This window comes from Rhipicephalus microplus, unplaced genomic scaffold, assembly GCF_043290135.1.
Source record: "Rhipicephalus microplus isolate Deutch F79 unplaced genomic scaffold, USDA_Rmic scaffold_14, whole genome shotgun sequence".
Classification (NCBI taxonomy): Eukaryota; Metazoa; Arthropoda; class Arachnida; order Ixodida; family Ixodidae; genus Rhipicephalus; species Rhipicephalus microplus.
In genome coordinates, this window is record NW_027464587.1 from 37525940 (window position 1) to 37538006 (window position 12067).

Consider the following 12067-nt stretch of genomic DNA (forward strand, 5'->3'; position numbering starts at 1 on the left):
GGTGAGGTGAGACGAAACCGTGTTAAAGGCTTGTATACAACGCACCCACAATGATCACCGTATTCCTCAGTGAGGCTACCACTGTCAAAAAGACTCTTGCCATGCGGATGAAACTCTACAACCGTTCTCCGCTCCCTACTGCTTATGCAGAAGTGCACTCACCACCAACCACCTGTCCGAAACCATTCGTGAGATCGTACTGAAGGCGCTAGGGAAGCTTTTGCCTTCGCCGCAGCTGCAAGTGGATTAGATTGCCGTCATTGTCCTTCAGGAAGGTTGCCAATCGCTAGGAGTTTGAAGCACCGCAGCCTCACGAAATAGCAATGAGCTACGCTGCTACAGTCTGCTATCCCGTCCCCCCTCCACGACAACGGCAAGACGCCGCACAATTATGATATACGCTTCTGCTTCCACCACCAGCGCCCTATTCTTCACCAGCGGGACAGCGCAGTGCCCCAAGAAAAACCGTCATTTGGCGTACTACTGACGAGCACCCGCTCTACTCCCACTGCGGCTAAGCAGGCCACACCTACCGTCGCTGCCAATACCACCAGACGGGCCTACGGAGATTCGTCATCAACGCACAGCCTCCGCAGTGTGGTGAGCGACCACTTGACATTGCAGACTACCTCACAGGAGCGCTGGGGACGCCCCGACAATCTTTACGATAGCTCTCGCTAGGCCGCTACGCCTCCCTCCACCGCAGGCCGCACCCCGGCCCTGCTTAGAGCTGACTTTTGAGTCCATATTCTGAAAACAAAGGGCAGCAACCAATGGAGGTGCGGTTGCTATACGATGAACTCCCAAAAAACCTCTGACCTTGCGATGAAACCCCGAGAATCCCCCGCAACCTGAACGTTGACCCAATGTAAAATTTTCGCTGCCATAGGAAGACTTGACGACGCCATGTCGAAGTAGTGGTACAAATGTCGCAGCCGTGATCTGACTTTGCGACACAACCGCAACACGAGGTGATGAACTATCAACCTAGATGTTCTCAAAGACAGTCACAGCGTCACAACCCTTATCGACACTATAGCCAACTATTTCATTCTGTGAAACATTTGCCGCGCAGTTTCCGAAGATTGCCTTCGTCGGGACAAAGTCTGGAAGAAGGAATTTTGATGCTGACTGCTTGTCCCGTGCCCCCGTTGACCCACCGCCGCAGGACAAAAGCATGGCGACAGCTTTTTGGGAACCATAAACATTGATGACTTCACTGAGTGACAGCCAGCCGAACCTGAACTTAAGGGCCTTGTGGAAAGCATCGAGGGCAAAACTCTCATTGCTCCAAAGGTAATCAAGCTAGGACTGGCATCGTTTTCTTTGCCAAACAGCATTCTCACCAAGAAAAGCTTCTCGTCTCATCGGGTCAATATTAGTAGTTTCCTAAATAACAGAGAATGAATTACTGTGCGAGGGCGAAATAGGTTTCACAATGAGAAGTTGTTTGCATTCAAATATTTCACAGCAATTTTATACCTGTATGCGAGTCAGGTTAATATTGGTTTTTATTGGTGGTTTCCGGAATTTCCACAGATTCTGTGTTATCTTCGAGCTGCATGTTTCTTCCCACTATTCCCCTCTTGCTTTCCCACGTTCACCATAGCTCATTTTTTTCACTCCGGTCCCAGAACCTGCCTTCCACGTGGGAGCGACTGGGTCTTGCCTTGGACCTGCCCGACTTTCTGACGTGGCGCGCTACGGGCTGTGCATCACGCTCCCTATGTTCCACAGTGTGCAAGTGGACCTATCAGGCTGGCTCGGCGCCAGGTTCGGACATGGAGCCCGGCTGGCAGGAATCATTCTGGATTCGCATCGGCCTTGAGGACTTGACAAAGGACAACTATCGCATCATAGGTGAGGAGCAAGCACGATTCTTTGCTTAATTAGAATCTGTTCTTCACTTCAGTCCCGAATTTTCATGGAGGTGGTATTTTACCAATAATAGGTAGTGAAAACAGGTGCTTTTCTGAAGTAGTCAAGGTCTGCAGCAAGGGCCCCCAAATAACAAATTTTCACGGAATGAATCATGACGAGTCAGGTGAGCTAAGTCCTAAGATTTGTACTGCCTATGTTGAAGTGACCGACCAGTTTAAAGGGTTTGTGCTTGTACGAGTCTCATATGGTTCTGTTACAAATATAATTTATAATAATGATGTTGTTAAACTTTTCTTTTGTCTCTCACATATGGTTCGACTATATCTGTCCACATGGGAGCCAGAAATATGAACAAACCTCGACCTTGAAGGGCTTCACCCCTGAAAAAAAATTCCTGGTTGTGTGCCAGGCCTGGAGTCCTTTTAGGAGCGAAGCCCCTTAGGGCCCACTCTCCGCCATTCCTGTCGAAGCTCCTTGCGATGGGCCAATGCGCTGAGCAAAACAACGCCTGTGCTCTTCCGGAAGATATCTCACGCTGTGCGGCACGCGCCATGCACACACTCCTTCAGTCATTACCGCCACCTTGCGTAACCCCAGCACCAACTTTAGAGCGCGCCAAGCCCAAATCAGGCACCCGCTTGACACTTGGGCCTGCGAGAAAATTTTAATTGCATAACATCGTTTGTCGAGAGAAAATAGTGATTTTTAGCTGATTTTGAAAATTTATTGTAAGTTGCAGGCGAAGTGCTGACCAGCCATATTTTGCTTGCGTGTTCTCGGGAGTGTCGACTAGAGCACTGCATGGGCCAACGTTTCGGGCCAGGGCCCAGCCTGGTTCATAATCTCCATGCTCCGGCCCGTGTGAGCCCGGCCCGATGCCTTTAAGTACAGCCCGTACCCGGTCTGAACCGGGCCAGCCCAACCCGTTTCAGCCAAATATGCCTTGAGTATAAACAATGCACTGTCCGATCTTCGGTTATTGTGTAGACAACGGAAGCACACAAGATAACTTACAGAGAGTGTTGTGTATATATGTTCTGTTAATTACGCCTGTAACGTTTTTTTTGCAATATTCGCAGTAGAATATAATATTCCATTTGAATCATAACTGGCTCTCTCGTGTCCACAGTGCTAACAACCATGCTATCTCCTTTTTGCATTTCAAAAAACTTCGAAATATAGTACCTTCATAAAGTGGAAAAATGACACAGATTCATATTACAAGTCTACATAAAGGGCAAATATAAGCTGGGACTCTTGAGTGAAAGTAGGAAGTCACCTGCAAATTTGTTTATTGCTCAATGCATTAAAAAAATGCGCTTTCACTGCTTCTGGCAGGAAAACACCAAACTTCGCATTCTTACATAAAGCTGTCGTGTCGACTCTTCGGTTAGCAACTGTTCTCAACGTACATCAGGTTTTCACGCTCATAACAGGAAGGCTCTTCACATCACCCTTTTTTTCCTGGGTTACCGCTACCACCAAAGTGAGCAAGGAGCCATCGTTCTCGCGGTTCTCTTGACGATGCCTATTTCGTCGTCTTTGTGTGATCACCTGCGATCTTTAAAAGTGTTGGGTCTTAAAGCAAGACGTATCAAGAGCTTTCAAGGTAGCTGTCTGTTGGAATGCCAAAGCGAACCACCCAGCGGCATCTTCAGCACTCTCGGCAGAACAAGGTGTGTCAAGTGCCCAGAGTGTGATTCCCCGCAGAGACAGGAAGCGGGATAGTGGGTTGCCCAGTCGCCAAAGGCCATGGTGCGATATGATATGACTGAAGTCTGGCTGCCGGTGGCCCATGGTAGGGGTTGCAGACTGGCAGCTCGCCTCAGCGACATTGAAGGGAAGTGAGATGTGTGGAGGAAAGAAAACAGTAGTGACTATAGTGGGGAAGAAAAAGGTCGCAGGTAAAGAGTAAAAATTTTGGCAGAATGAATGTACTTGAAAATCGATGTTATGCGAAGCATTCAGAGGGAACACGACTGTTTTGTAATTTTGATTGAGTGAAATGTTAAGAAACAATGTTGAAGATAAGTAGAAATGTTGTATGCACAGACAGCAGTGGTAAGCTGATATGTCGCACTTGTGCTCTTGAGGATGCATGGTAGCTCTTGACTCTGCTACATAAATAAACTTCATTGAATTGCGCTTAAGGACATTCACGTATACTTAACGTGGCAGCTGTATTTTAGGAGTACATATTTAATGTTTACTATTGCAATAGCGATTGTATGAACACTCTCGGCTAGAACGGAAGAAAAAATAGAAAAAAGACTCCGGCGCACGGAATTGAATGTGGAACTTATGGAACATGAGTGCAAGCATCAAGCACTGAGCCATGGAGGAGCACGTTCCTCAAAGTTCAAACGGCAAGCTATTTGTATCTACCACTTAGAGCTGGTGACGGGCATTTTGGGGGGGGGGGCTATTGTACTGTTAGCGTTACTAGCAAGGTGGCACAATGAGTGCGCGTCGCCACATCCTCACGACCAAGGTCACAATTGCGGCGGGGTGTGCTCTCATCTCCCCTGTGCACCCCCGCGGAGAGTAGAGGTAGACACTCACTCACGCGCCCTTATCTCGTGGTGAGGAGGATCGCACGTCTTGGCTGGTGTTCGGCTTTCACCGGAACAATTCTGTTGTAGATAGGGGGCGCACAAAGGTCACTGAAATTGTTGCAGAGTCTCTGTTTGCAAAAAGAGCGTGCTTTTCAGACACAGAGAAGTAACAACTGAGACGCTTGTTTGCGTTCATCTGTACCTCTGAGTACGTTTCGTGCTTTATTTGTGCATGAGAAACGCGGGGCACGTTTCGACTAGGGGCGCAATGCAGGATGTCCCCGCCTTCTTGGGCTGCAGAGTTTGCTCCGAGCTCATTTGCGGTGGCTGTGGCATGAAGACAGTGCGGAGCGCGTGATAGCATCGTTGATGAAAAAGGCTACACGAACGCGTGTGTAGTTAGAAATGCATGTGGGGCATTTGCGGCGGTTACCAAAGAAACACCACGTGCGGACATGTCAGCGCTGCCACTCACTCATCATTTTAGCAGTGCAGCCACGCCAGTGTGAATGTCGTACTGTATTTTTGCCAACTACACAAGTGCTTCCCACAGGCGTATTCGGGGGCATAAGTACTCTTTCGCACAGGTTATTTTGTTCCACCTGCATAATGAAAATCTCCCCTGTCGAAGACAGCAAGGCTGCACACGCAGCGATTTCGAGCTGCTTGTTTCGCTTCTATCAAGTATTGCGGATAAACTTAAGGACAGGTGGTCACCAGAGGCACTTGCATATTGTCGGCAACACGGCTGTGATTGGACATGTCGTGAGTGTGGCAAAATTGAATATGAGACATATCTATTAAAATAACGTATCTATTAAAATAACGTTCGCCAGCTGTTGCGAGCGTTGCGTTAGATGGAGCGTCATATGAGATTCAGAATAGCGTTTGCTTCCGCTAGCCAAAAGTCTAGGACCTTTCGCCCTGACCGTAAATCTGAATGCACGGAAGCTACACACAGCACTTCGCGGGCCTCGCATACCGCGATAACCGAATGCTATTTCGAATTTTCTGCGGATGGGCCACGAACGCGAACAGCGGCTCGCGTTATGATGCATGCGCAGTGGCAGCGATCGCACTGCAAAGGCTCGCGGTGCGCTACTCTCAACTTCTCTCATAGTAACCAGATAGTGACATAGCCTTCACTTCTGTGTGTGTGCATAGTCAGCACGATAAAGCTGGTAGAAGAACCGTGCGCTCGCTGGCGTTGTGGCATGAGCACTGCTCCTCGGCAAGAGCAAAAGTGATGGGCAGACTCGATATTCATCGCAGGCGTCTGTCAATCAAACTGATGGATGTGTGAATTCGGATACAAACTCGTTGATTCTGAGAAAGCACAAGTTCAACTTGTGACTGTGATGGTGCCGCTGTGGCTGTCAAGCATTTGATGCGGTGAACGCTACAGAGCCACAGAGAGAGAGCACCCCTGCGCACATGCGACGTGCTTTTAAATGCAAAAAATGTTTTAGGTGTTCTGTGGTGCGTCGACTTCGTTTAGTTGTTTCGTGTTAACGTTTGATTATATTCTTTTTACGTGCTTACCACAAATGTGACCATTGACCATGGATAAAGTACACCACTAGCCCTTCAATACAATGTTTTTGATGCGGTGATGACCGTCTTAGCAGTGAATATGTACGTTATAACGCGGGTCTTGTGAGAGCAATAAAAGATCACCTCGCACCTGACGGTGTTCTTTCGTGAGCGATGGCAGTGGCTGTTGGCGTCGCGGAAGCTCGATTACTTTAGTGGAGGAACTAGTGTTGCAGGGCGTAAATTTACTATAACATTATAGCATTGCTGTGCCTGCATACTTCTCTGCTTCAGATGCTTCTTGCCATTCCCCTCGCGTGTCAACATGCTGTCATTGTGCGTGCCACAGTTGTATTGTTAGCGCTGTGGCTGTGGTGGTTACTATTACTCTGGATTTGAAATACTCTTTTCAGAAAGGTGAGTGGGAGTGTTAGTACTTACCTGCTGTGCAAACCTGTTACTAGAAGTGCATTTTGTGTTGAGTTTCTCACGACAAAAAAAAATTATGTGGACGAGAAAGGCATACTGCACGTGTGAATGATTCCGTCCTACCTCTCAGTGCTGGAATGGGCAATTAAAAATGCATGAGATTGAGAATTTGGTTTAACTGACAGAAGCCATTTGTTTACTTTTCACAAAAGTCTAGTTATGATGATATTTAAAAAATTTCTGATCATTGTAACTCAGTCTGGCAAATAAACGCTCGGTGAAACTTTGCAGCCTGTTTCCCTTTGTGCTTTCACCTGCCTGGTAACATAGCCTCATTGGGTGTCGCGTGACCATGCTGGAGGACGCAGGTGCGACTTCTGGCTATGGTGGCAGTATCCGAATGAGGGGAAAATGTAAAGAACACTTAAATGGCGGTAGCGGCATGTATACCTCCACCAATTGTATATAATCCTGCTTTCACGCATGGACTGTGCAGTAGTATCACATTTGAGCCGCGCCAAACTAAAAAATTAGCAAATCCTACGTACAGTGGGAATCGATGATATGCGAAAGACGAATGAGAAATGTTGATATGCCACTTTAAAATCGGCACGTTACGAGGTGGAGGTAAGTGATGCCGTACATGACTTCCATGTCATAATTATCATGTTTGGTTGTATCATTTACCTTTGTCATCTGCTCACGTATATATTTAGTATATAAGGAGTAATATTTAGTATATATAGAGTATTATTATAATTTAGTATATATGGAGCTAGCAAAACGGCCACGAACACGCTATGAGCGTGGTATGGTGTCGGGTTTTTACACGACACGCGTGTCAGGATTTTCATGTTTCCACCAGTCATATATTTCATCATCCAGTGACGTCACATAACACAAAATTTGGTATATGTGGAGCTAGCAAAATGGCCGCGAGTGTATCATCGAGGGCCAAATATACTCCAATGCAGCATTGACATGCGCGCACGCTGGGCATAGCGACGCTACTTTAGCAAAACGCGAGCACCCTATAGCCTTACAACAGGCGCGACCAGCGTGTGTCGGTGCAGCCCGACGGCAACCGGCGCGAAATGCGCCATCCTGCATTTCGCACCAATGCATTATCCAGACAACACTGCGTCTCCCTCTTTTCGGGACGGAGGACGCCGGACACGCTCAAACACGCATGAGTTAAAGCAAAGCAGCGTGGCGCGCGCCTGTGAGTATATGGCAGGACCGGCGCCTAGCGTGGCAAGGCCGGCCAGCGTGCGCACCACGCCACTTCGAAATGTATTGGCGCCTTGACTGTGGCAAGTAGTCATGTTCTCACATGACATGCATCTCATTATTATCAAGTTTCACCAGTCACATAGATTCATCATTCATTGGAGTCACGTCATGTAATACAAAATGTGGCATATGTGAAGTTAGTGAAACGGTGGCGAGTGCATCAGTGTAGCATGTAGTCATGTTGTCACATGACACGCATGTCGTGATTATTATGTTTGGGTGTGTCATTTGCCTATGTCGTCCGTTCGCATTGCGTAATACCGACTTTGGTGCATGTGAAGCTAGCGAAGTAGCGGTGAGCGCATCATGAGCGCGGCATGTAGTCATGTTGTTACATGACACGCATGTCATGTTAATCATGTTTGAACCAGTCTCATACTGTCGTCATTCATTGACGTCCCTTTATACTAAATTTGGTATAAGTGAAGCTAGCGAAACGGCTGCCAGCGCATCATGAGCGTGGCGTGTAGTCTTGTTTTTACATGACAGGCATCTCATGATTATCATGTGTGCACCAGTCACATATCTTCGTCAACCATTCATGTACCAAAATACTAAACTTGATATGTCACGCTAACGAAATGGCTGCGAGCGCATCGTGAGTGCGGCATGTAGTTATGTTGTTACATGAGACGCATGTCATTATTTTCATGTTAGGGTCTGTCGCTCGTGTTCGCCATGCAATCTTGTCATGCCATACCACTTTTGTAGCATATCATGTGAACGAAACCACTGCAATAGCAGCAACACCATGAAATGTAAATCATGACTTCATAACGGACATGTGATGATTTTCATGTTGTGACTAGTCAAATATGCTCCTCATACAGTCATGTTTTGTCATACCAAGTTTGGCATCGATATCAATTTCCGAACAGCCAGGAGAGCTAAAAGGCGTGGGCGGCTACACAGATAGATAGACATATAGATAGATGCACTCAAAGTCGCCGAAGTTCGCTAAAAAATGCTTTGCTTTAATACTGCTCTAGGTAGTGAGCTCGCTTTCACTGTCTGAAAACTTGTTTGAAGCGCAAAGTATTGCTGTTGGCACTGGTCCGACAGTCCTGACATGAGTGTGGGATGGGTCAATCCGGGGTCGACCTTCAGAACCTAATGAAGTTCTCCGCACCATACATGCTGTTTACACTGCCAGATGCCAAAGTCTGCATGATGTTAGCAGCAGGACTGCCAAGGATAGCTTGTTTATTTATTTATTTATTCATAATACCCCTAAGGGCCCTCGTGAGAGGGTATTACATAGGGGGAGTTACACGAGCAAAATTACAAACAATAAACGTTAAAAACGAAAAAAAGGTAAAAAAATTCAATTTAAATACAGACTAAGGTTGAGATATATGTTATAACAAGTAATTGGTAAAGACAGCAAAAATAGAGAAAAGAATAGGCAACAAATCATTGGAATACAGATAAGTACCCAGTGAACAACCTATGAAAATGCAAGAAAAAATAATCAATACACTTGATAAAAAAAAAACAAATAAAGCGTACACTCAAAAACGAATAAAAAATATACACTCACTCATCACACCTCAAATAAGCTGAATCAAGGTAAAAATACTACACGTGTGCTCTGCACGTTATAGAAAAAAGGGAAAAACAAGTAAAAGAGCAAAAGTTAGATGATGTCAGTATTTTGAATTAGTTCTTGAAATTTCATGGCGTTTTTTTCTAAGGCAATGTGTGATGGTAGATTATTCCAATAGATTGTGGTACGCGGAATGAATGACTTGGAAAAAGCAGATGACTTACAGTTTAAGCGTTTAACTTTGTAGGGGTGATCGCGGCGAGGAAAAATAACGGCAGGTGGCTCGAAGAAATCGCTGTGAAGTGACACGTGGTGATAAAGTTTATGAAAAAGTGATAGGCGTGCAAGTTTGCGACGATGTAATAGTTCGGGTAGCTCTGCTCGGCGTTTTAGTGCTGTGACGCTGGAATGACGTGAATAATCTGAAAATATGAAGCGAGCGGCACGATTTTGCAGTGATTCAATGTCGTTTATGATGTAAGCATGTTCGGGATCCCAAATGGCTGATGCATATTCTAATTTTGGACGTATTAGTGTAGTAAATGCAAGTTTGCGTATGTTAGGAGGAGCCTGTTTAAGGTTACGCTTGAGAAATCCGAAAGACCGGTTAGCAGCCGCCAGGGTTAGTTTTATATGGTAGTGCCATGTCAGATCAGGTTGCAAATGAATTCCAAGATATTTATAAGTGGAGACGAGGTCAACAGTAGTATTATTCAACACGTAGGAGGTAGGAATCCGGGTTACGTGTTTACTGAAAGATGTAGACTTCATTTTAGAGCAGTTTAGGGTCATTAGCCAAGATGAGCACCATGCATTAATAGCATTTAGATCAGTTTGCAAAGCTTTCCGGTCATTGTCAGAGGAAATTATTCGGTAAATCACACAGTCGTCAGCAAGAATTCTAATTCGGGATGAGACACAGGATGGCAAGTCATTAATGTAGATTAGAAACAGTAGTGGACCAAGTACGCTACCCTGTGGGACTCCAGAAGTTACTGATCTGAAGGAAGAGTTACAATTGTTAGCGGACGTGAACTGTGTTCTAGAAGAAAGGAAATCTTTTACCCATGCCAAAATGTTAGGGTGGATGTTAAGCCTAGACAGTTTGGTTAGAAGCCGGTGATGAGGGACACGGTCAAAAGCTTTAGAAAAGTCGAGGAAAATAGCATCAACCTGGGATTCACCGTCGAGAGCGGAATGTATGTCATGAATGAAGCCGGCAAGCTGCGTGTCACATGAGTATCCTCGGCGAAAGCCATGCTGATATTTATGTATAATGTTATGATCTTCCAGGTAGTTAATTACTTGGGTGTGGATTATATGTTCAAGAAGTTTACAAATGGTACTGGTTAATGAGATGGGACGATAGTTTAATGGCGATGAGCGTTCACCAGACTTGAAGATGGGAATTACTTTAGCGATTCGCCAGTCATGTGGGATGCAGCCTAATGATAACGATTGTGAAAAAAGGGCAAACAGTATGGGACAAATGCTAGCTGGTATATTCTTTAGTATCTTATTATTAAAGCCGACATGAACAGAAGCAGTAGAAATTTTGAGTTTATTTAGTAAGAAGAATATACCCGCTTCACTGACTATTATTTCTGGCATGCTGATATCAGGAATGAGGTTAATTTTCGGGCATGACGGGATGTCTTCACACGTGAATACCGAAATGAATGCGTCATTTAAAACTTGTGCGCACTGAGACGTGGGAATGAGGCTGTTATTACTGGTGGTAAGGACTATATCAGGATGATCAACAGGATTAATTGATGACACGCCAAAATTTCCGAGGGTTATGTAATAGCATAGATGTTAAGTCATGTTTGAAGAAATGACGTCGAGTTGATGTGAGCAGTGACTGATATTACTTATCACATGTTTTGTAGCGTAACCAGGAAACTGAAAGGGGGTCTATTTTATTGGCGTGGCGGTAAAGTCTTTTCTTTTTGTTATTGAGGCGTCGAAGCTGTTGGTTATACCATGGAGCGGTATTTACAGTTTTGATGGTGATAAGGGGAATGAACCTGCTGCTTAAGTTGGTAAGTGCATTTTTAAACATGAGCCAATTATCTTCAACGGATCGGGATAAATACCCTCCTAAAAAGTTATTTGAGAAAGACAGGAGTTCATTATTAATGCTATCGTAATCAGCTCTATTATAGCACCTTATTTGCTTATTGGTAGTTTTGCGCTTATTAGGGGAAATCCGGATGCTTCCAGTAAGGACGTCGTGATCAGAAAGTCCGTCAAAATGAGTAATTTCAGAAAAAATATGAGGGTTGTTGGTAAATACTAGGTCTAGAATATTAGCTGATGTGGCGGAACACGGCGTGGGATGAGTAATTAGCTGAGCCAGGGAAATGTCAAGAGAAGACTGGACGAAATTATGAGCTTCACTTTGACCATCCCTAATGGATAGAGTTGACCAGCAAATGCTCAGAAAATTAAAATTGCCAAAAATTATTAAGAGAGAATTAGGAAAACGAGAACACAGTAGCGTCAAGACACGGGTAAATTCATTAGAAAAGTCAGTATTTGCATCTGGGGGGCGGTAAAAAACACCAATAAGTATGACGCGGCCGCCACACTTCAGGGATACCCATACACATTCCAAAAACAAGGTAACCGGAACAGGTACTGCAAGCACATCATTTTTTATCGCCAGAAGTACGCCACCTCCCCTTCCATGTTTCCTATCACAACGAAAAAATTTTTAATCTGCCCACGTGAGAAAAATACTGCTGTCAGGAATGTCATCGTTTAGCCACGTTTCAGTTAGTGCGACGTGTAATCTGCCCACGTGAGAAAAATACTGCTGTCAGGA

The 12067-nt window shown here is 45.2% G+C and overlaps 1 protein-coding gene across 4 annotated transcripts in view; it reads left to right on the plus strand.

The window, feature by feature from the left end:
• Positions 1-12067, plus strand: part of LOC119181192 (FGGY carbohydrate kinase domain-containing protein) — a 167785-nt gene that overhangs the window by 31629 nt on the left and 124089 nt on the right. For all 4 annotated transcript variants that reach the window (XM_075882985.1, XM_037432373.2, XM_075882987.1 and 1 more), the window contains one exon: positions 1635-1860. In XM_075882985.1, coding sequence (XP_075739100.1) covers positions 1635-1860 — 226 coding nt within the window. The remainder of the gene's footprint in view (positions 1-1634; positions 1861-12067) is intronic.